The sequence below is a fragment of the Mastigoproctus giganteus genome, chromosome 5 (genome assembly GCF_048544385.1).
Source record: "Mastigoproctus giganteus isolate SK-2022 chromosome 5, ASM4854438v1, whole genome shotgun sequence".
NCBI lineage: Eukaryota > Metazoa > Arthropoda > Arachnida > Uropygi > Thelyphonidae > Mastigoproctus > Mastigoproctus giganteus.
The window spans coordinates 103,330,879-103,356,755 of record NC_143579.1 but is presented as its reverse complement, the minus strand read 5'-3'; the positions used below and the strand labels follow the sequence as shown (position 1 = coordinate 103,356,755).

The 25,877-nt window shown below is 39.6% G+C and overlaps 1 protein-coding gene across 2 annotated transcripts in view; it reads left to right on the top strand.

Moving 5' to 3' along the window:
• The window catches only part of LOC150085600 (organic cation transporter protein-like), a 440,672-nt gene that overhangs the window by 353,939 nt on the left and 60,856 nt on the right, over window positions 1-25,877 (top strand). For both annotated transcript variants that reach the window (XM_090373381.1, XM_090373383.1), the window contains one exon: window positions 17,612-17,741. In XM_090373381.1, coding sequence (XP_090229507.1) covers window positions 17,612-17,738 — 127 coding nt within the window. In that variant the 3' untranslated portion in view covers window positions 17,739-17,741. The remainder of the gene's footprint in view (window positions 1-17,611; window positions 17,742-25,877) is intronic.

The following is a 25,877-nucleotide window of genomic DNA, read 5'->3' as shown; positions in this document are numbered from 1 at the left end:
CTCATTAGAGTCATTAGGCCTACAACACACTCCTACTCTCAATTTTGATTTCCCAGTGCTTATGCCACACCAAACTGACTCGACTTTGCACTGTCCAGCGATTTCGACTGGCTGCACTTACTTGGATTTTATGTGTTTCTTAACTAATAGCATAACCCCTCCTCCTTTCATATCCTGTCTATCTTTCCTGTACACATTATACTCCCCAAATTGCAGTTCTGCATTCCTTATATCTGAGTGACACCATGTCTCTGATATCCCAACAATATCTGCCTTTGATGTTTTGATCAACACCCCAAATTCATCAAATTTATTTACCAAACTTCCTGCATTGGTGTACACCCAAATATACATGCACCTGTTCCTATTCTTAGCTACCCTAACACAACCCATATGTTTCCTTGTACCGCAATGATTCCCAGCAGTCTCTGAAATCCCCTGCATTTTGGTTTGCAGGCTGCTGCTCATTCCAATAGAAGCAGTTCAAGAATAACTTTCAACTCTGCCAGCAGCTACTGTTAATCTATTAGTCCTTGAAACCCCCCAAGCTAGCAGTTTTCCGACCCACCTAACACTGCCTCGATAGCATCAGCAAATATTCTTGCACCCTTTCTATTTAAGTGTATCCCATCCCTGTAGAAGCAGTCTCTCCTGTTAACAAGCACAGACCAGGCTGAGGAAAATTCTACCCCTTGAGCCTTGCACAGTCTCTCCAGGGCCGATGTATCTCTGCCTACTGAATGCAGCAGTTATACAGCTGAGTTATTCGCCATTAAACTTGCCCTAGAAAATATTGTTCATTGCTCCATTAAAAAAAGTATAATATATACCGACTCGCAGAGTACACTAGTAGCCCTACAAAACATCTCCTCACCAACCAATCCTTTAATAAAAGCCATAAGAAGTAAGATGATTCTTATTCAGGAACGCCAGCAAGTAGTCATCTTCTGCTGGATCCCAGGTAACACTGGGATCCCAGGAAATGAATGTGCAGACCATGCTGCAAAACATCCATCTAACCCATTATCTTCAGGCTTTTGCGTTCCATATGTTGATTACAGACCTTTGATACGAAGGACATGTAAGGAACAATGGACACTTCTATGGCAAGCTCAAATGGGTAATAAGCTATTGGAAATAAAATCAGAACCACAGTTATGGACCTCTAGTTTTTGTACTAACAGAAAGGAAGAAGTCATCTTAACCAGAGCACGAATCGGCCACAGCCAGTTTACTCACCTATTTCTCCTCACGGGAAATGATCCTCCACAGTGTTTTCAATGGAACTGTCAGCTAACAATGAAACACATTCTTGTTGAATGCACTCTGTACAAACATGCTCAGCAATGTTCATCAGCTTCCTTCCAAATCTAAAAGAACCTCTAAAACTCTCTCATATCATAGGCAACGATGCTAATCCCTTGGAGTTATTCTGTTTTCTTAAACGAATAAAACTATATGATCGTCTCTGACTGTTTCCATAACAGTCACCATTGATAACTTTCATATTACTGATAGGCGCAATATGGTCTAAGCAGCCCTTGCGCCAAAAACAACAACAACAACAACAACAACATACAAGGCCGAATTGATCGACAAAGCTCTCATCATATACTCCCTCCTATCGCGTCTGGGTAGAATTGCCGACACTTTCAAATTCAACCCTAATTCACGACTTTTTTTCAACAGTGACCTGTAATTTGTAAGTAATTCCGCCGGTCTCCTACTCTTAATATCATTAGTGCCAACGTGTACAACAATATCACCTTTTGTGCCCTTAAAAGATGATATCTGCTCTACAACGTCATCGATCTTTGCCCCTGGCAGACATACCCTGGTCCTGTTCCACCTATCCTTTTTACACAGTATGTTTCTCCATTTCCCTGACAATAGAATCACTGACAACTGCTAGTTCCTGTGGGACCAGCACATTCTTCCTTGGCGTTGCCGCTGTGTCGCGTGATGATCAAGTGCAAGCTCTAGCATTGATGTGGGCATCTGAGAGCTTGATGAGCCCTCAATTTAGATCCTTCGAGGGCATCCACCCTGTCCTTCAAGCTCTCGTATAGGCCCCATAACAACGCTGAGTTGTTGCTTTATTTCCTCACACTCCTTACATCGCACGCACACACAAAGACATTCCCCTTGGCAATATCATGTCCCGTACCTGATTGATCCACAAACATCAAGCGAGCAAGTGCATTTTAAAAGGCTGTGATTCAGAGGCCAACTGCTCCCTTCAGTTCTCCCCTGAGCCACAGCAGTCCCATTAGCTTGAGTCTTTTGCTTTGCTGCTCTGGTCTGAGTCATGATTTTGATTCAATTTCAATAAAATTCAATTTCAGTACCCCAAATTATAACCCTAAACTTATATCCAAATGCAGTTATAACTCTGTATATATATATATATTTTTTTTTTTTTTTTTTCAGTATTGCGTATTATCTCCGAGTTTCATTATATAATTTCCATATCACGTTATGTATTAATTAATAATATTACGTTTGTAAAATGTAAGTCGTTATATGTATTTAATTAAAAAAAGTACAATTTAATTTATAATGAAGTTTAACATGAATAATAACATTTACTGATTAATCGATAATACTGTATTAAATTAACGCTGTCTAGTATGGGATATAACGTTGTATTGTAACAATGGCGGCAAGTTACGAATGGTAAATCAACGGACACTAAGTATTAATTAACTTCCAAAATCTTGCTATCTAAATTCAAAATAAACCAAGGATCTTGACTAGGTCTATAAGCTACTTATAGAAAATAATTTAATATAACAATTAAGTCAATAAAGTGGCTAAATATAGCTAAAAACTTTGCTTTTGCCGGAACTGCAAAAACTTGTAAAATACATGGATTGGATACCCTTATTAAAGTTTTGGTGAGTGATCATATTGAATATTAAAATCTCTTAACACTATTATCTTGGTGTTAATTGGCTGAGAGAAGAGTGCTTCAGTTTCTTTTTTCTTGAGGTGATCTGATAGAGGTGTATAAAGCCTTGAATGGTTTGAGCATGCTCAATGCTGATGGGATTCTTCCACTTGCTCAGAATAATCACCTGAGAGGGCATAAATTCAAATTGAGGAAAGACAGATGTAGGATAGATATGCGGAAATTTGCCTTTAGCCAATGGGTGGTTGGTTGGTGGAACAGACTTCCATCCCTTGTCGTGGAAGTTGATAGCTTAAATAAATTTAAGGCTCAGCTGGACAGGTATTTCGAACGAACAGAGGGGGAAGTGGAAGTGGGTTTTTTTTTTTTTTTGGCTGATGCTGCATAAGCTTGCTTTCTTGCATCATATAACTCTACTAATGCTAAATGCTAATCCTAAAAATATTTTAATATTATTACTTTTAGATAGTGGTAAAACTCTGTTAGTGAATAATTGCTATATTGGTTTAGGTGCATTTTGTTTGCATTTTTATCAGAATTGTGCTTAATAACTTCTTTAGTTTTTATGTCCAGTATGTTTTTTTTTTTTTTTTTTTTAATTCTGAAGGGTTTAAGAAAGGGAAAGTCTTGAGACATATAGAGTCATTTTCCTTGGTACAGTGACTAGATTATCTAGAAGCCAGTACCTGTCCAATTGATGTGACTCCCTGTTATGTAATGATTGTTCTGATTTAGTGCCCTCTTGTTATTTTTAAATTCTCTATGTTTTGGTGCATTTTTCTCCAATTTAACCATAAGGGTTATGGCTGAGCTTAATTTTTTGTGAGCTGTTTGTTTGGCATTTAAAGGTAAATATTGCTTCTTTGTGGTATTGCTAGTTCCAAATTGATGTTTTCATTGAACTTCTTAGAGGATTCTGGGTTGTCATGTTTCCAATTAGATACCTGAATAGGAGCACCATCAATGTTTAAATTTTTCTTGGTAAAGCCATATGCTTGCCCATATATAAGACAGAGATTATCTTTATTATTAACCATATTTTTTGTAGTATTATCATTACCTACTGAATGTAATTTGTAACCATGAACTTATTAACCTTAGGTGTACTATTATTACTAAATTTAACTTGCTTATGTTTGTATCCTGCTATAGTGTCATACATTGTAATAGAGGTATATTGAGACTACTGCATATGTATTTCTTTTTTATTTTTTTTTATTTTTTTTTTATTTTGATTGAGTTGTATATTATCAGTGCAAAAATCATGTGATTTAGACTTTGCACCTAAAGTTAGAGTTAGGTCATGTTTGGTTTCTGTAGAATTACCTTCCACTTCAGTTTGTAATTTCTGTGTACAGACAGAATTTAATTGATAATTCATCTCTGAACTTAGCATGTGATTGAAGAAACCATGAGAATTTCTTCAGGGAGATGATACCTTCAGTATTTCAGTAATACCATCTAACTATTTTACGTAGATTATCATTAAATTTTAATGGTAGTGATTTATGAAGTTCTGTGTCAGTTTGTTACTATTTTGTAACAAGCCCAACTTATTCTCAAAATTGTTTTTCAATCTCAAAACTTGGGTTGATTTAAAAAATGATAATCAGGAGGTTACCTATTCATAGAAATTCTCATGAATCAAATAACTTAAATGTCATTTGTTAACTATATCATCATCCAGATGCAAGGCATCAATATCACTATGAGAATCAAGACAGAGAGTGATATAGTTGATTCCATCAGTATCAGATTTGTAAGAATTAGAGTAAGCCGGATTAACTGGCTAATTAACCAGAAAAAATCTATTACAGGTCCGGTATGGATGTCTAGACATAGTTACACAAGATTTGCAAAAGTTTTCAGAGTAAATCGAGCAAGAGAAGAGTTCCTTTGCTTCAGTCAGACAAAAGTACATTTACCTAAACATATCAGCGATTGAAGCTTGCTGGTAGTAGACTTAGTGCAATCTACTCCATGATCTTTAATAGTGAAATTCACATGGAGATTATAAACTTCCTTGTCAATTATATTACATTAGGAAGGCTCAGACATGAGTTGCCTTCATTCATATCTTCAGATATTTAGCTTTTTTGGAAATTCTGGACAACACACTTGAAACAGTAACCTCTCTCAGCATCTCACTATTTAAAGTGCATTGTGTAATACTAAAGCAACATCTAGCAAAGTACCTCCACAATATGAATCAGTATATTAGCAAATATGGCCACATTTAATAGTATATTAAAATTAGAATTATTATTATTATTATTAGCCATATGGTGCAAGGAAGCCTGAAGCTTTTGCTGCACCAGACCATAAAAAATATTTGAGTTACCCATGTGAGAGAGAGAGAGAGAGAGAGAGAGAGAGAGAGAGAGAGAGAGAGAGAGAGAGAAAGAAAGAAAGAGAGAGATTCGGAAGGGAATCACCAAGAAAGAGAAGAATGATGATATCCGGCTCAGGACCCTGGGTGTGCCAATCCCATACTCACCAGATGTGAGCCCCTGGGGGTACAGTTAGAAATACACAGTACTGCCATAAATACTGTCACAAAAGTAAGACTCCCATAAAAATAGCAAATGATATCACAGAGCTGTGGGTTTTGCATCATGTGTCATAATAATGTATGGTTTTCTTTAACAGGTATCAGCAACTAGTAATGGAAGCCAGTGAAAATGAAATGGGGAGATAAAAAAAACAGGACTACTGTCATAGGTTTTATATCGTAAAGCAGGATATGATGCACCTACAATTTTCAAACTTCTGAAACCACTTGGAATAAGCCGAAGATTTGTCTATAGGGCAGTTGATGGGTACAATGAACAACAAAGAATTGATGACAGACCCAAGAACTGTGAGGACCCCTGCAGCTATCAAGGTGGTGGAGAACATAATTCATAGGAATCCCCTACAAAAACAGAAAATCATGTCCAGAGAAATAGGAATATCACCAAGATCGATGTCACACATAATCAAAAGTGATCTAGGGATGAAAGCCTACCGGAAAAGAACAGGACTGTTCCTAACTCCAGTTCTGATGAAATGGAGGTGCAAGAAATCAGAGGCACTGCAGCGTCAGTACAAGAATGGTAAGCATCGACAGATACTCTTCACAGATGAAAATATTTTTATTATTGAGAAGAGTTACAACCATCTAAATGACAAAGTGTGTGTGCCCATAGCTCTGCAGAGGTATGTCAGGCCGTTAAAAGGGTTATGATCCAGCATCAATGGGAAGTCTTCTACGAAGGTGTAACAAAGATGCATTTTTGTGTTCAGGGGATGAAAACCAGTGCAAGTGTGTACTTGAATGATATTCTGGAGCTGCATGTGAGACCCCTCAATCAGACCCTTTTCAGTGGTCAGCACTGGATCTTCCAACAGGGACTCAGCACCTGCCCACAAGGCAAAGATTACCCAAACATTGCTGACTGAGAATCTGCCAGAGTTCATCAATCATGACAAATAGCCTCTTGTCAGCCCAGATCTTAATCCACTTGATTACTGTTTGTGGGCTATTTTGGAGGTGATGGTCTGTAGTAAAAGGCATGCCACATTGGCGATCCTGAAGAGATCACTGAAGCATGCTGTGGCCCATTTCCCACTGGATGTTGTGCATACTTCTATTTATGAATGGCTGAAACGTTTGAGGTGTTGGGTAAAAAACAAGGGGGAGGCATTTTGGATGAGTGTTGTGTTGCTTCATTTGTTGGGTGTTCAAGAATAAATCCACAGAGTTTTGAGTCTTTTTATTTTGTGGCTCTACGTGCAGTAATACATGTGACCGTATTTATGGCAGTACCGTGTATAGTTTATTTAAATTGAAAAATGGGACAGAATAAATTGGAGGTCAGTTCTGTAGATTCACTAATGAGTGCTATCAGATTGTGTGTAATGATATAATATCAATATAAAAAAAAATTTGTGATATATACATTAACCTTCTAGCACAGAACATAATATCATGAATGAGAAATATTTGCATATGAAATGTTTTGAGCAATCTGGTATTGAAACAAGACTCCTCTCACTGGTGAATGAGCAAGACAAGGATTGTAAAGTGCAGAGGAGTTAAACCTTGAATGTGTAATCGTGGATACTCTTCAAAGAGAGGGCCAATATAATCTATTCCTTATTAAAAGTGAAGATGGATGCCATGTAACTTATATCTGCAGCATAACCTCATAGATCGAACAGTTTATATGTGGCATTTTCATTAATCATAAGACAAAAGAAATGAAAACACTTGTGTATTATGATACCGGAATCACTTTTTTTTGGCAAAAAATCATCTGTTAACACCAATTATTGTTTCCTATTATTGCTTCTATTATTGTTTCCCAAATTTATAGCAATTTAAATTAATTACTGATGTGGAAGAGTACTCTAATACATGATATTTTGCAATGGTTTCCCTTGTTGCTTATCTTTTTTTTTTTTTTTTTTTTTTTATGAAAACCCCAACGACGAGAGGTATTAGAACCTATAGTACTTGGTGCCGTGCCTGGGTTGGAGGTTGAAAAGATGAAAGAAGATATTTGTTGACATTAGACTTGAACTGCTGTAGACTGTAATTTTCAGGAAATACGTTCGAAGAAAGGTTGTTCCAGAAAACAGCAGTTGAATGAATAAACGAGGAAGATGAAAAGTTCATTCTGTGAGTTTGAAGTTGGACAGTAAATGGATGTTGGCTAGCGGGGGCACATGTTCGGACTGTTTTGAAAGAGAGAGCGGGAATAATAGAAGCCAATTCAGAAGAACAGTGCCCATGGAAGTATCTGTAGAAAAGGCATCCAGCAGAAACAGTATGTCTATGAGAGAGTGAGTGGAGAGACTCTGTTAGAGAGGAGTCATTAATTAACTTAATTACTATCTTCTGAATGGAATCTAGAAGCCTGAGAGAGAGGTTTTGGGGACACCGCCCATGATGTGGGAACAAAATTCCATGGTAGGGCGGATTTGCAATTTGTACAGAGTGAACAGCTGTTTAGAAGAATAGTAAGCCGAGAGCGAAAGAGAAAACCAAGTCTTTTTAGATGCAGAGGAAGCAATATTTGTGATGTGCTTGTGCCAAGAGAGATTAGAAGACAGGATAATCCACAAAAGAGATATATCAACTTGCCTAGAAATCAGAGTGTCACCAAAAATAAGCATGGGACCAGAAGAATCCTTTTTTGCAAGATATAAGACAAGACTGAGTTTTAGAAGGATTGAAATCAACTAAGTTGTCTTTGCCCCATTGGAGATCGGCATTTAAGGAATTGGTAGCAGATATTCGAGAAGTTGAAGCTGATTGAGCAGGGCAAGGTTTCTCAAAATGGAAAGTTGAATGCAATGTGCATTAGCAAATCTATGAATAGGATTTCCAGTCAATGGAAGAAGGTTATTAATATACAAGAGGAAAAGAGTGAGTGAAAGAACTGAACCTTGGGGACACCAGCATTAGTGGAGAAGTTGGAAGACAGAGAGTCATCAACCATCACCCCTCAGGGAGCAGTCAGAGAGAAAACTGGATAACCAATTACAATAAACAGTTGGCAAACCATAAGACAGAAGCTTGCTTAGAAGACCTTTATGCCAAACATGATCGAAAGCCTTTGAGATGTCAAGAACAACCGCTTGTGTTTCACCAAACTTTTCTATTGAATTTGTCCATAAATGCGTAACATAAGCCAGAATATCACCAGTGGATCGACACTGATGGAATCTATCTAGCGATCGTTGATCAGACAGAAGGTTTCTAGGTAGTTTAAGAGTTGGCGGTTAATTGATTTCTCCATTACTTTAGAAATAGTAGAAGTAATTGCAATGGGTTGATAATTGCAGAAGTAATTGCAATGGTCCTTGAGATTGTCACAGACATTCTCTCAGATATGCCAGACAAACTGTACTTGCTACCTGGGAGTCTAAAACGCTGATGGAACTGATATTCGGGTGACACTCAAGTCAAGTGGACCCAATTTCGGCGAAGTCCGGACGGTCTGTGATAGCCAAATCCTCTGCTTGCACCTTCACGATGGTGGGACTGTTAGTAATCCTGGGTATAACCTCCATGCACAAGTACATGGTGGGTGACCACCCAGGTGTGAGCCAACATAAGCAGGGGTCGAGGTGTGGTGCCCACACCACATGGAGGAACTCCATCCCTCTATGTTACCAGGCAGAACTAGGTGGTAGATGACTCTCATCAACCGATGAAATACCACCACTTTGCTTATTGGAGGCTTGAAGTGGTGGAACCCATGTTTAGTCTCTAGAGCTAAGTTCCGGTCAACCCTTCCTAATCTCTTTCATCATGCAGTATGATTGATGACTTTTGAGGTTATGATGAACGTTGTGGCGAGATCCAATTTTCCTTACATTTTGAGGGTACAGCTCTAAAACGGTGTTCGCAGGCAGGCCGCTAGTTAGTACTCCGGATGGAACCTATTGGTAACTCTCTAGGAGGCTTCCTGATCAGCTAGTGTATAATCTTGCTGCCTCTACTCTGCCAGATAGTGACTGGAGGGAGTCCGAGTAGTGTGTATGCAGGGAGCATTGTTGAGGCCACGTTATGTCAAGGATCTGGGTATATACTTACCACGTGTACGCCATGTCCAAAAATTTCATTACTTCATACAGCATGTCCCACCCACTTTTTCTTACTATTGAGTATACCATGAATTGTCAAACTAATAGAGCAAGCTTATCTGCGAAAAGATCTAAACCTCCCAAGCACTTCCTAATTCATATCACATGGTCTCAATTCTAATCTCAATGATATCCATTTCCACTTGCAGTCTGCCAAACCCCATGTACTTTTTCTGACAGAATCTCAGTTATCAGTTGATTCAAGTACTGCTCATCTCAGATGCCCAAATTATTCACTGTATGATACCTTTCGCCTCAAAGGTGGTACTTGTGCATATGTCCGTTCTGATATTCCCTGTCAGAGACTTGGCAATTTGGAATCTCCTCACTTTGATCTTCTCTGGCTTAAAATCTCTCTACCTCATTGTGTCAAATTCACCTGTTGTCTCTACCATTCTCCAAACTCCACTAATCACTTGGAGCTCTTTGACTTCCTCTCTTTGCAACTTGACTTTCTCCAGTCCAACATTCCTAACAGTGAGGTAATTTTCCTTGGTGATTTTAATGTTCACAACTCCAGCTGGCTTCCGTTTTCTAGTCACACCGACCCAGCAGGTCGAGATGCTGAGGCTTTTGCAATTACTAATGAACTAGCGGCGCCTCCGTAGCCAGATGGGAAGGAGCAGCAGTGCATAGCACACGCTTCTTGATTAGACCGGGGTTCGAGCCCGTCACCACCAAATACGGAGGATGCGGAAAGGTCAAGGATTGACCACCGCATATCCCGGAGCAATATGGCCTTAGTTGCTAATGCTCCTACAAACCAATAACAAACAACAACAACAACTAATGAACTAGCACAGATTGTTCATTTACATACAAGAATACCGGACAATCCTAATCATACAGCCAATACGTTTGATCTTTTTCTCACAAACAACCCTTCTAAGTACACTGTCGAAGTGAGAGGTTCTTTAGGCACTTCAGATCACAACATGGTGATTGTCTCTTCTCCAATGGAACCTTTATCTCATGGCTATTCCCAACCTCGTGTTGTTTGGCATTACAAGAATGCAAAATGGGATGACCTGTGAGATTTCTATTCTTCTTTTCCATGGTCAGATTATTGTTTCAAAACTTCTGATGTCGACGTTTGCTCAGATCATGTCAATGAAATTATTCTTGCAGGAATGGAATCCTTTATCCCACACTCCACTTTAAAAGCTCTTCCTTTATCTAAACCTTGGTTTTCGAATAAATGTGCTAAGGCCTTTCAAGAGAAGAATGTTGTATATCGTAATTGGCTTGTTTCTAATTCTTCAGTTTCATTTTCTGCCTACACCAAAGCTCGCAACAATTGTAAAGCAGTTATTAATCAGTCCAAACTAGAGTTTGAACAGGCTAAGAGTAGAAAACTTGCTTCTTGCCCTAATGGTAGCCGAGCATTCTGGTCTCCTGCCAAAGCTATTGGCCGCAACTTTTGCCCGTCTCTGGTCCCACCTCTGTCCTAACCAGATGGTTCTGTTGTCACTTCAGCAAAGGATAAAGCTGACCTGCTAGCATCCCATTTTTCTTCAAGCTCATGTACTAATGATCTTGGTAAAACACCTCCCACCATTCGCAACATGCTCCATTCAATGCCTCCTTTGGTCTTCCTTCAAAAGGATACCAGAAGGATTTTGATGAATCTTGATGCTAAGAAAGCTCCAGGTCCTGATGGTATTTCTCCACTTGTTCTCAAAACCTGTGCTCCTGAAATTACCCCTATTCTTTGTCGCTTTTTTTCACTTTCTTATTCCAAAGGTGTTTTTCCTTCTGCTTGGAAATTTGCTCATATCCTGCCAGTTCCTAAAAAAGGTGACAAATCCCTCCCATTCAATTATCATCCCATTGGAGAAATCAATTAACCGCCAACTCTTAAACTATCTAGAAACCTTCTGCCTGATCAACGATCGCCAGTATGGATTCCATCAATGGTAATCCATTGGTGATATTCTGGCTTATGTTACCCATTTATGGACTAATTCAGTGGAAACGTTCGGTGAAACAGTAGTAGTTGCTCTTGACATCTCAAAGGCTTTTGATCGTGTTTGGCATAAAGGTCTTCTAAATAAGCTTCCATCTTATGGTTTGCCAACTGTTTTTAGTAATTAGTTATCCAGTTTTCTCTCCGATCGCTCACTGAGGGTGATGGTAGATGGCTCTCTGTCTTCTAACTAATGCCGGTGTCCCCCAAAGGTTCATTTCTTTCCCCACTCTTTTCCTCTTGTATATTAATGACCTTCTTCCATTGACTGGAAATCCTATCCATAGTTTTGCCGATGATAGCACGTTGCATTCCACTTTCCATTTTGAGAAACCTTGTCCTGCTCAATCAGCTTCAACTTCTTGAAAATCTGCTACCAATTCCTTAAATGCCGATCTTCAGATAATTCTCCAGTGGGGCAAAGACAACTTAGTTGATTTCAACCCTTCTAAAACTCAATCTTGTCTTATATCTCGCAAAAAGGATTCTTCTCCTCCTATGCTTATCTTCAATGACACTCCGATTTCTAGGCAAAATGATATATCTCTTTTGGGGATTACCCTGACTTCTAATCTCTCTTGGCACAAGCACATTACAAATATTGCTTCCTCTGCATCTAAAATACTTGGTTTTCTCTTTCGCTGTTGGCGTTACTTTTCTTCCAAACCGCAGCTTACTCTGTATAAATGGCACATCCGCCCTGCCGTGGAATATTGTTCCCACATCTGGGGTGGTGCCCCCAAAACCTCTTTCAGACTTCTTGATTCCATTCAGAAGAAGGCAGTTAGGTTAATTAATGATTCATCTCTAACAGAGTCTCTCCACTCACTTTCTCATAGATGTACTGTTTCTGCTGCATGCCTCTTCTACAGTTACTTCCATGGGCACTGTTCTTCTGAATTGGCTTCTATAATTCCCACTCTCTCTTTCAAAACAGTCCGAACACGTGCCACCACGTGTTCGGACTGTTTTGTCCGAACTGTTTTGTCCACAACTGCCGTTTTCTGGAACAACCTTGTGATGCCAAACAACACGAGGTTGGGAATAGCCATGAGATAAAGGCTCCGTTGGAGAAGAGACAATCACCAAGTTGTGATCTGAGGTGCCTAAAGGCCCACTCACTTCGACCGTGTACTTAGAAGAGTCGTTTGTAAGAAAAAGATCAAGCATGTTGGCTGTATGGTTAGGATTGTCCGATATTCTTGTAAGTAAATGAACAATCTCTGCGAGGTCATTAGTAATTGCAAAAGCCTCAGCATCTCGACCAGCTGGAGTTGTGAATATTAAAATCACCAAGGAAAATTACCTCCCTCTTAGGAAAGTTGGACTGGAGAAAGTCAAGTTGCAAAGAGAGGAAGTCAAAAAGCTCCAAGTGATTAGTGGAGTTGGGAGAACAGTAGAGACAACAGATTTAATTTGACAGAATGAGGTAGAGAGATTTTAAGCCAGGGATGATTGAAGAGAGGAGATTCCAAATTACCAAGTCTCTGACAGGGAATATCGGACATATGCACAAGTACCACCTTTGAGACAAAAGGAATGATACAGCGAATAATTTGGGCAACTGAGATGAGCAGTAGTTGAATCAACCGATAACTGAGATTCTGTCAGAAAATGTACATGGGGTTTGGCAGACTGCAAGTGGAAATGGACACCTTTGAGATTAGAATTGAGACCATGTATATTTATGAAATGAACTAGGAAGTGTTTGGGAGGTTTAGATCTTTTCGCAGATAAGCTTACTCTATTAGTTTGACAATTCGTGGTATATTCAGTAGTAAGAAAAAGTGGGAGGGGACATGCTATATGAAGTAATGAAATTTTTGGATATGGCATACACATCCTCAAATAGGCCTCTGAGGTTGGGTATATTCATATTACGTTCTTAGCGTTTTTTTTTCACCAACCTTTCATGGAGTAAAATAAAATTAAAATAAAATAAAACAAAACAAATCTTGATAACTATATTTACAATAACCTGTATTTACAAAATTAATATACGTATTACAATATTAAAAGTATTAAAACACAAGATTAAAATGCATTAAAATATACTAAGTTAAAAGCGATAAAATCCAGTAGCTTTCAAAGGCTCCAGCCTTCTTCTTCAGCAGTACTCTCTATTATTCAGTACACCTTTAAATATCAGCAGGGTAATGGTAGGCATCACATGTTTCTATTCTCACGTGTTCCGCTCTCTTGCATTGTGGAACCGGAAGTGGCTCGAACGGAAGTCGTACGGAACCGTTCATCCTTTTTTAGGATAATAGTCTCTAAAAGGGGGTGAATCCGTACACCCCTATCCCTATTAATGTTGGTTGTAGAGCTGATCCACAAACTCTCGAGCCACTTACGGTCCCAGAACCTATGCGCTCGATCGGTGATAGTGGCATCGTCTGGGGAGATCTGGTGCTGCTTCTCCCAAAAATGTTCGGCCACGGCGGACTTGTCATATTCCGCACTTCTTATTGCTTTTTTGTGTTCCCCCAGACGATCTTTGAGACGACGTTTTTGTCTCCCCTACATAACATTCCCCACAATCCGGGCATCTAATATTATATACGACCCCACTAGCATCCTCTTTTTGAATGCGGTCCTTAACTTGAGTCTTCATCCTGGAAGCTGCACACAGCGTGTCTGATATTTTCTTAATACTCTAGTTATATAATCCGTCAAGCCCGGATAATAGGGAATGTATGCAGTAGATACTGGTATAAAAGATTCATCTCTCCTCTGATTTTCATTAATAAATTTATCTATAATCCTCTGGGGGTAACCACATTTAGCAAGCTCCGCCGTGACACGTTCATACTCTGCTTTCCTATCATCGGAGTTACTGCAATGTGATTTCGCTCTATTAATTAACGTTCTTATCACACTGTTCCTATGATGGCTGGTCAGGGCTGAATTATTGGTTGTCTGATCTTCTGAAGATCAGACAACCTATAAGGTTATCCAGAAGAGTCCACTTCTTAGTTTGGAGCGACAAGTGAACGGAATGTTGCAGAGTTGGCTTAAATCTAATAAGATTTCTAAAGAACAATATTGGACACTACATGCTACAGGTAGCCAAATGCCAAGGTTTTATGGCTTACCCAAAATCCACAAAGTAGACGTGCCACTCAGACCCATAGTCTCATTTATAGGTAGTCCGACGTATGCACTTTCGGGTTTCCTAGCCAAACTATTGTCTCCACTAGTAGGACTCTCTGAATATAGTATCAAGGATAGTAAAGAATTTGTGCACTTTATTAGGAGCCAGCGTATAGAAGAAGATGAAATTATGATATCATTTGATGTAAAATCGTTATTCACTTGTATTCCTATTGACCATGGAGTGTGGTGTGCAAACATAGTTTTACAGAGGGATACTACCCTAAATACTAGGACGCAACTTAATCCAGAAGATATTAGGAAGGGTATAGAATTGTGCCTCTCAAATAACACTATGGTTTTTGATAACATTATATATAAGCAGGTTAATGGTACAGCTATGGGCTCCCCCATTAGCGCAATTATAGCAAATCTAGCTATGGAGGAGCTCGAGACCAGAATATTTAATGCTAGTGTTCTCCCTATGCGCCCCTGGAAAAGGTATGTGGATGATACGTTTACATTTGTTCGGAAGGGGAGTGAAGATCATGTGTTGAATATCTTAAATGGCTTCTCCCAATTCATACAATTTACATCGGAAGTTGAAGATGGAGGAGTTCTGCCGTTCCTGGATGTGTTGGTCTGTAGGGAAGACCAGCAGTTAAAGACAAAAGTTTTTAGAAAAACGATGTGTAAAGGGCAATATACGCATTATAATTCAGCCCTGACCAGCCATCATAGGAACAGTGTGATAAGAACGTTAATTAATAGAGCGAAATCACATTGCAGTAACTCCGATGATAGGAAAGCAGAGTATGAACGTGTCACGGCGGATCTTGCTAAATGTGGTTACCCCCAGAGGATTATAGATAAATTTATTAATGAAAATCAGAGGAGAGATGAATCTTTTATACCAGTATCTACTGCATACATTCCCTATTATCCGGGCTTGACGGATTATATAACTAGAGTATTAAGAAAATATCAGACACGCTGTGTGCAGCTTCCAGGACGAAGACTGCGCACAGTTGTGTCTCAAGTTAAGGACCGCATTCAAAAAGAGGATGCTAGTGGGGTCGTATATAATATTAGATGCCCGGATTGTGGGGAATGTTATGTAGGGGAGACAAAACGTCGTCTCAAAGATCGTCTGGGGGAACACAAAAAAGCAATAAGAAATGCGGAATATGACAAGTCCGCCGTGGCCGAACATTTTTGGGAGAAGCAGCACCAGATCTCCCCAGACGATGCCACTATCACCGATCGAGCGCATAGGTTCTGGGACCGTAAGTGGCTCGAGAGTTTGCGGATCAGCTCTACAACCAACATTAATAGGGATAGGGGTGTACGGATTCACCCCCTTTTAGAGACTATTATCCTAAAAAAGGATGAACGGTTCCGTACGACTTCCGTTCGAGCCACTTCCGGTTCCACAATGCAAGAGAGCGGAACACGTGAGAATGGAAACATGTGATGCCTACCATTACCCTGCTGATATTTAAAGGTGTACTGAATAATAGAGAGTACTGCTGAAGAAGAAGGCTGGAGCCTTTGAAAGCTACTGGATTTTATCGCTTTTAACTTAGTATATTTTAATGCATTTTAATCTTGTGTTTTAATACTTTTAATATTGTAATACGTATATTAATTTTGTAAATACAGGTTGTTGTAAATATAGTTATCAAGATTTGTTTTGTTTTATTTTATTTTAATTTTATTTTACTCCATGAAAGGTTGGTGAAAAAAAAAAAAAAAAAAAAAAACGCTAAGAACGTAATATGGCATACACATGGTAAGAATATACTCAGAACCTTGACGTAATGTGGCCTTGACAATGCCCCCCCCCTATACACACTACTCGGACTTCCTTCAGTCACTATCTGGCAGAGTAGAGGTAGCAAGATTATACACTAGCTGATCTGGAAGCCTCCTAAAGAGTTACCAATAGGTTCAGTCCCGTGTACTAACTACCGGCAGGCTTACGAACACCGTTTTACAGCTGTACCCCCGATATGTAAGGTAGAATGGATCTCGCCTTGATGTTCATCATAACCTCAAAAGTCATCAATCATACTGTGTGACGGAAAAGATAGGGAAGGGTTGACTGGAACTTAGCTCTGGAGACTAAACATAGGTTTCACCATTTCAAGCCTCCAATAAGCAAAGTGGTAGTATTGCCTGGTAACACAGAGGGGCGGCATTCCTCCATGTGGTGTGGGCCCCACACCTCGACTCCTGCTTACGTTGGTTCACACTTGGGTGGTCACCCACAGTGCTTGTGCAAGGCTTGTGTGGCATATCTGAGAGAATGTCTGTGACAACCCAAAGCACCAACAATCTGTACTTGCATATTGCTTATATGTAACAAGGTGATGTGTAGACACAAACAGAATGTCAAATAGTTCAGGAAGGAATAAATGAATGGGCGAAATAGTTAAATTTGCATGAATATCAGAAGGTGACCTTAGTTTACTCCTTCTGGTAATGAGCCCATCACCACCAAATACGGAGGATGCGGAAAGATCAGGGAATGACCACCACATATCCCCGAGCAATATGGCCTTAGTTCCTAATGCTCCTAAAAACCAAATAACAAACAAACCTTCTGTTAATGTGCTAGAAGACAATCAGTCCTTAAAGTTTAGGACAAAAGTTATAATGGTGCATCACTGTTTACTCGGCGCCTCCGTAGCCAGGTGGGAAGGAGCAGCAGTGCGTAGCACACGCTTTTTGATTATACCGGGGTTCGAACCCGTCACCACCAAATACGGAGGATGCGGAAAGGTCAGGGAATGACCACCGTATATCTCGGAGCAGTATGGCCTTAGTTGCTAATGCTCCTAAAAACTAAAATAACAATAACAACTGTTTACTCTTAAAATTCATTCCCCCATTATGAGATATATTGTGTATACATAATTTGTAATGTGGTTTAAAAGTGCATTCATTAATATTGTTTTTTTTTATATATATATATATATATATATATATATATATATATACAGAGCATTATCTAAGAGAGAAAGCGATGGGATACGAAGAAGAGGGCAGTCATCCACAAAATGTTCCAGTGTTAGTAATAATGAAGAATACTTAAGATTATTAGCTGAACAAAGTGACAGTGATGCATAAGAGGTAAGGTTGTAATTTCACTCTAAAGATTAAACTGTATTCTTCCTGTATACAGGGTAATTACAAAGTCACCTTACAAATTCAAACATTTATAACTTTATTTCACACTAAATGAAAACAAACTTGACTGTCCTGCTTCAATAACAATGCATACATCAGATTGGTGCCTTATCAGTATGCAGTTGTGCTCTTGTCCACTGAGGCCACTGCTGCAAGTAAAATGAAATTGCAGATTTTCCAGGTGTGCTTGTAAATTGTGCATTATGCTTTTACAGGTGTGTCTGTAAAAGCATAATGCACAATAAAACTTTAATACACTTTACAATAGATCCTTGTCCTCATCCACCTTCATACACAGACATTCGTTTTATGAATGACATATAAATTTTGTGCAAAACTAGGTGTTCTCTGGTAGGCCTTATTGTTAACATACGAACAAGTGAGTTGGGCATATCTCCTCAGGCCACAGAAATTAATGTAATGAAAGATGTGGACCACATCTTCTATATCATAATTATATGGAGAGTACCTAGAAGGAGAAATAATTTTTCGGTAAGATGGTATGCTTCCCCATTACAAGTGAGAGATTGTCTAAATGAGCAATTCTTAGTCCTCTGTATCCTCCTTAAGTAGCCTCTAATTTACCAGCTCTAATGGCCCCGAGAGCCAGGCGATATAGGATTATATGAATCACAGTGACTCTCTTTCTCGCTCAGTGATCAGCTAGTGCACATCTTTATAGATATATTTTTTAGAGTTCAGAAAGCCTGGAAAGTCAAGTTAAGTAGTAATTAATGTATTCACAGAATACATTAATTACTACTTAACTATGGTTAGTAGTTAATTAATTCCATTAATTAACTACTAACCATAACTCCCCACCCCCATCTTCCATCTTCTCTCATGGTCCAAATCTGACCAGGAACATTGGAAGAAAGAGTCTCTTCTTGAGAACTAAAATTTGCTATTTGCAAATTGCCAAACTACATGGTATATAGATGCAGGACAGAGCACTCATGTGATCCAAATATCTTTAAAACAAAGAGACCAGAAAGGTCATGATAAATTATTGCCATTTTGAATGCTGAAATGTTCAAACACAGCTGGATATCCCAAAATAGTTCAGTTCCTGAAATTGGGAGACTTCCAGGTATAAGGAATAAACCAAAATCAACTGCTCTAAGCAAAATAATGAGGGATATCATTAGTGTATCAGAGGAGAAAATCCAACATGAATTGCATTACCAAAGAGTCATATAAACCAAACATGAGATGGAGTAATTACAACAATCAGTAATTATTATTATTACAAGAAATGTAATCTTCAACTTTAACACTCCTAAACTGCCAGCATTCATACACTTGTGTGCAAAACTTAAGGACCAGTTAGGTTTTCACCTGTAGCTTCTCATAGGAGTGTCCTGGATATGGGAAAAGCATACCAAAGGAACCTCTTGAGGTACAGAAATGATGAAGGAAACAACACTGACACAACAGTGGAAACAAAACAGTACAGAGGGACTTTATTCAAAAATGGCAACGTAGCACTGGCTGCCATGCTACAGATGCATCACTGCCAAAGATGGAACAAAGAGGTGGTCCTCAGTAGGAGATATGGCCACCCCCTAATGTCGATGCTGGCTTTGCACCACCTGTTCATACTTAGAACAATGTTGTTGATAAGTTCTTGCGGTAACATCGTCCATTCCTCTGTCAAGGCCATCTTCAGCTGGTAAATATTTTCTAATAGGTGTGGACGTGCTGTTAGGCATCTCCCCAGAGCGTCCCATATGTGTTTGATGGGATTTAGATTGGGGGAAACAGGCAGGCCAATCCATACAAACAGTGTCCTCACTTTCCAAAAGCATATCAACAGCTGCAGTGTGATGGAGTGTGACGCTATTATCCATAAACACGAACTCGGGGCCAGTGGCACCTCGGAACAAACGCACGTGGGGAAGGGTTATCTCGGTACAGTAGCGTGCACCAATTACAATACCGCCTTCCAGTATCTGGAGTTGTGTACGTCCATCCAGGATAATGCCTTCCCAGACGAGAACACCTCACCCAACATATCGATCCCTTTCGGTGATGTTTGTGGGGTGATACTGTGTGCCAACCTCTTTCCAGATTATCTGACGTCCAGAATCGCTGCTGAGACTGAATCTACTCTCATCAGTAAAGAGTACCTTACCCCCATTGCGCTGGTGTCCAGTCCTTGTGTTCGATGCACCACTGTAAACGGTTTCTCCGATGGGCAGGTGTTAAAGGGACACAGCGTACTGGCCGTCGGGCAAACAGTCCACCTTTGTGGAGTCGCCTGGCCACAGTAGACCGCGATATCCTGCATCCTGTGCAGCTGGTTTGCAATGGATCCCGCTGTCTGATGTCGGTCCCTCTTGGCCTATAGGAGTATATAGCGGTCATTGTTGGGCGTTGTTTTTCGTGAATGACCACCACTGTTCCTTCGCACAGCTGTACCTATCATTCTGAGGGCTGACCACACATGTGAGATGATGCTATGGGCGATACCGAACTCTACAGCCACACCCCTCACACTTCGACCTTCCTCGAGCTTCCCAATTATTCGATCCCTGGTAAAATCATCCAGATGTTGTCTACTGGCCATTTTGTTGTCTGTAGCACTGTACGAAACCAATCATGCTCACCATTTGGTAATTTGCAATAAATGTTGAACTGCTGCTTTTATCTGTTTATGTGAGCCCTCTCATCACGATTCAAATTTTTGCATGTGCACCAGCTTTCAAATGAACAGTCACAGTTATGCAAATATCCACAGGCTGTTTCATTTGATTTTGTGGTTATAACCTTCAGAAATAGTGTTGGTCGTTAAGTTTTGCACACCAGTGTATAAGCAGGACCTGAATTTTCACTCAGATTGTACATGCCAAACTTAATCTGATGCTGAGCAGCTTGGAGTTCACCATATATGAACTCCAAGAAAATGTAAATTGAACATGTGTAATCAACTAATGATGTAATAAAAAAACATTCTTATACCGTATATAAGAATTACTGTAAACTGTAAACAAACAGTTCTAAAGAAGTGCTAACCAACAAGCACAAATTAAGACATACATAATGAAATAAAATAAAAATGCTAAAGTTATAATGAAGAGCCTGCACTCACCCAGAGAAGCAAGTCACATAGAAATCTTGAAATCTTGCAAGGAACATCCCCCCCCTCTTCGAGCACCTATTGGATGAATGTGGAAACCTACTAAGAAATTAAAATAAACTAAAAGGGAATCACAATGACCTCTTTCTCTCTGATGAATTGGTCACTGTGGTGCAGGTGAGAGAGTGAAGTTTTCCTGACATTAGTTCAGGCAGCACTTGCAGTTATATTGCAGTATTCTGTGCCACTGTGCTTCTCTGAGTAAGTGCAGGCTCTTTCTTACCAACTTTAATATTATTTTATTATATAGTTTAATTGTTTTTGTGCATGTAAAAATGTATTTGTGTGCAGGTAGCAGTTAGTGCACCTCTTTAGAATTTTTGCATTTTTTAGCAATTCTTATACATAGTATAATTATTTCTATGTATAGTATACTATGGTTTAATGTTATGTCATTAATCCTGAGGTCACTCACAAAACTATATAATCCAGACTCTTACTCAAAATAATGCTGAAAATAGAAAAAAAGGAAAGAAAATATAAAGATACAAAGTTAAAACACATTGTACCACAAGAGGTAAAAAGAGCAATACGGGGGTATCTAAAATTTTGCACCCTGACCTAGATAAACATCAGTGTGAAGATGCCATTTTTAATATAAGTTGTCTACATATTCAATAACTACCATATGAAATTTCATTTCCATGATCGTACACCAGAGGTGGAGCTCAGAATCTGAGGAAGGACACCATGGTTGACAAAGTGGAGGGCGCCTCAGTAGCCAGGTGGGCAGGAGCAGCAGTGCGTAGCACATGCTTCTTGATTAGACTGGGGTTCGAGCCCATGAGCCACCAAATACAGAGGATGCGGAAAGGTTAGGGAATGACCACCGCATATCCCTGGAGCAATATGGCCTTAGTTGCTAATGCTCCTAAAAACCAAATAGCAACAACAACAACAACAACAAAGTGGAGTATCAAGCAGTGATCAAGTTCCTGCATTTCCAGGGCAAGAAAGCTCAGGAAATTGATAAAGAAATGAAAACTGTGTATTAGCAGAATTGTCCATCCTATGTATGACACCTTAAAAAAGTGGAAACAGGAATTCCAGTGCTGTCGTACAAGTATCTTCGACAAGCCAAGAGAAGGAAGGCCATCCACAGACAGTGAGACGGTTGCAAAGGTTGAGCAACTGGTGCTGAGTGACAGACGTGTGGCAATTCATTTCATTGCAAATGCAGTTGGAATTAGTTATGGGCCTGCCCACAGCATTTTACATGACCATCTGCACATGTCTAAGGTCTCTGCACGATGGGTTCCAAGATTCTGACACCTTTGCAGAAGCAATGTCGAATGCAATGTTCTTGCCAACTGTTCTCTACATCTGTATTACACAAATACGATTTGTGTAATGCAGATGTTGAGAACTTTTTTGATTGGTTGGTTACAAATGATGAATGCTTTGTGTACAACGAAGAAACCATTGTGTGGACGCCACTTTGATTTGTCTCAGGAAGTCATCAATGAAGTGGAATCGTGGTTTCAGGCAAAAAGTGCGGACTGTCTATGATCAAGGCATTAAACAACTGATCCATAAATGGAAGAAATGTGTTACTGTACATGGAGAGTACATAGAAAAGGATTAAAGTTCCTGTGAATTTTCACCTTTCTAGTGCTATTATTTCTGTTGTTTGTTATTGTTATTTGGTTTCTAGGAGCATTAACAACTAAGGCCATATTGCTCCAGGGATATGCGGTGGTCATTCCCTGACCTTTCCACATCCTCCGTATTTGGTGATCACGGACTCAAACCCTGGTCTAATCAAGAAGCATGTGCTACGAACTGCTGCTCCTGGCTACAGAGGCGCCTCTTATTTCTAGATAAGGGTACGAACTTTTTGATACCGCCTCGTATAATCACAACATATAATTTGGTGATTTTCACTATTAAAAATTTATAACTGATTCTGTAATTAATGAGAGAACAGCTGAATTGCTAGTAAAAGTAAAAAATGCCACAAAGCATTTCTAATTTATTAGAGAGAGAAATTTTGGAACCAGATTTATATTGCTTTAAAAGTAATTTTCCGTGTCCAAGAGTAATTTAAATCACCATTTTAATAAATGTCTGTAGCTTTGTATATTCTTCCAAGCTTCCTGTATGGCTGTAAAATGGTATAGTCATTCAATGCTACAGGTGAAGAATATATCAGAGTGGCCACATGCAGCATTCTTTGCATGTTCCAGAATATATATTTTATGCATCTTCCCACCTAAACGTGTTATGGAAAAAGGAATACTTACCCAAGGTTTATAATAAACTGAATTTTATTGAATTGTTAGTAATAAAATTGTTCTTTGTAAACTCTCGTGTGCCAGAACATGACAGTTCTCAAAAAGCAGCCCAAAAGGGGTAACTGGACAACAGTTCCCTCTTTTACATACAATATTAAACATGTTTTTCATAACATTGTAAGTGCCTGTCGGAAGGTGAAAAAATATCAATGCATAGACTTTGACACCATGGATTTGGTGTCAAAGAAGTTAAAAACATACTAGAGCCTAACAAGTGGAGGAGAAATTGTTGAAGATAAACATAAAAAAAGGCATCCAGGGTGGATGGGATCTATCCAGTTATGTTAGAGGCAGCAAAGGAAGTAAGCAAACCCTTAGCCATAATTACGACAGCTTTCTTGGACTCAGGGGAGGTATCCATGGACTGGGGATGTGCAAATGTGACCCCAATTCACAAAGGAGGATCAAAGGGCGACACAAGTAATTATTGACCTGTTAGTTAATTTCTGTTTCAGGGAAATTAATGGAGGCACTGGTTAAAGAAGCACTGCAGGATCATCTAGACAAGACTTCAGTTTTTTTTTTGTTTTTTTTTATGAAAACCCCAAACACGAAAGGTATCAAAACCTATAGTACATAGTACCGAGCATGGGTTGAAGGAGAAGTATGGGGGAGGGGAATGCCGGAAACTTTGCTCTAGAGACTAAACATGGGTTTCACCCCATCAAACCTCCAATAAGCAAAGTGGTGGTATTTCATCGGTTGATGAAAGTCACTACCACCTGAAGATATATATGACATCTATTTAAGTTTAAACCTTGATCAATATCTCTTAGTTAGTATACAAGCTTTTTAGTAGCCTCCTATTTAGAATTTACAGTTGATAACACCATCAGTTGGTCCCAGTGAAAAGAATTTAAAAACTGTCCAAGACCCTTCTAATCACTTTTACAAAAGCAAAATCAACTCTCTTTATCCTTGGTAGTTGTTATATCCTTAAGTAAATCCCCCCTGAATATATTATGATCATGCTAGTTGATGATTCATCTGGAGATTCTTACAGCAGTTATGAGCTTTCAAAGAGAAAGGAAATGTCCAGAGCTCACTGAACTGACCAGAACTCACTGAACTGACCAGAACTCACTGATGTGGCCAGAGGTTCACAGGCCTACAAGTATGAAATATTTGAAAAAATTATTATTATTTATTTTTTTTAAATAACCCTTTTTCAAACGCTGTACATTCAATTTTTGGCTTAATTTTTTTAAAGCATATTATGAATATAGTTTTAAGGTGCTTATTTTTTTACACCTATCTTTAGTACCAATACAAATGTATCGTGTCCAGATCCAGGTTTTTAAAATTCAGGCTTTTCGGAATAACTTCAATTTTCATTTTCCCTAGCAGAGGCGTTCCTAGTGTTTGTGGTGCCCGGGTGCCACTTAAAATTTGGCGTGCTCCCCTTTAAAATTTTCTTCATGTGTATGTAAGTTCTTACGAAAAAAGGCTTAAGTTTTGCAGACGGAGGTGTATAAAGCCCTGAATGGCCCGAGCACGCCCAACGCCGATGGGACTCCTCCTCCCGCCTAGAACAACCACCTGAGAGGGCACAAACTCAAACTAAGGAAAGACAGTTTATTATTATTATTAGCCATATGGTACAAGGAAGCCTGAAGCTTATGCTGCACCAGCCAAAAAAAAAATTTCTGAGTTACCCTGAGAGAGAGAAACAAAAGCAGAAGGGAATCACCAGGAAAGAAAAGAATGATGATATCCAGCTGAAGACCCAGATATGAGCCCATGTTTAGTCTCTAGAGCAAAGTTTCTGGCATCCCCAACCCCCTCCCCCCATACTTCTCCTTCAACCCATGCACGGTGCTAAGTACTATAAGTTTTGATACCTTTCATGTTTGAGGTTTTCATAAAAAAAAAAAAAAAATTGTAGGATACATGTGTGCAGAAGCCCACCCCTAGCCAGCGGGCAGTTGATCGGTGGAACAAACCTCCATCCCTCGCCGTGGAAGCCGACAGCCCAAACAAATTCAAGGCTGAGGCGGACAGGCATTTGAAATGAACGGAGGGGTGAAATTAACATTAGCATTAGCAGAGGCACACGATGCAAGAAAGGAAGCTTATGTAGCATCAGCCAAAAAAAAAAAGTTCGGATTTCACACCCCATTCGTTCCAAACACCTGTCCAGGTCAGCCCTAAATTTATTCAAGCCATCAACCTCCACAACAAAAGACGAAAGTCTGCTCCACCAATCAACCACCCTCCGGCCAAAGGCAAACTTCCGCACATCTATTCTACAACTGTCTTTCTTCAATTTGAATCCATGCCCCCTCAGGCGACTGCTCCGAGCAAGAGGAAGAATCCCATCAGCACCGGGCACGCTCAAACCATTCAAGGCCTCACACACCTCAATCAAATCACCTCGCAGCTGCCCAGCCTCTAAACACTGCAATCTGCAAAAATCAAGCCTTTCTTTGTAAGATCAACCCTTTGTTCCATTTACCAACCCTCCCGCCCCTCTCTGTACTCGTTCCAACAGCTCCACATCTCTCTTAAAATGAGGCCTCCAGACCTGCATATGGCACTCAAGGTGTGGCCCGACCATTGCCCTGTACAAGGGGACAATCACCTCCCTACCCCTGCCAGAAAAACTCCTGCATATCATTGACAAGACACCACGAGCTATTCTTGCAG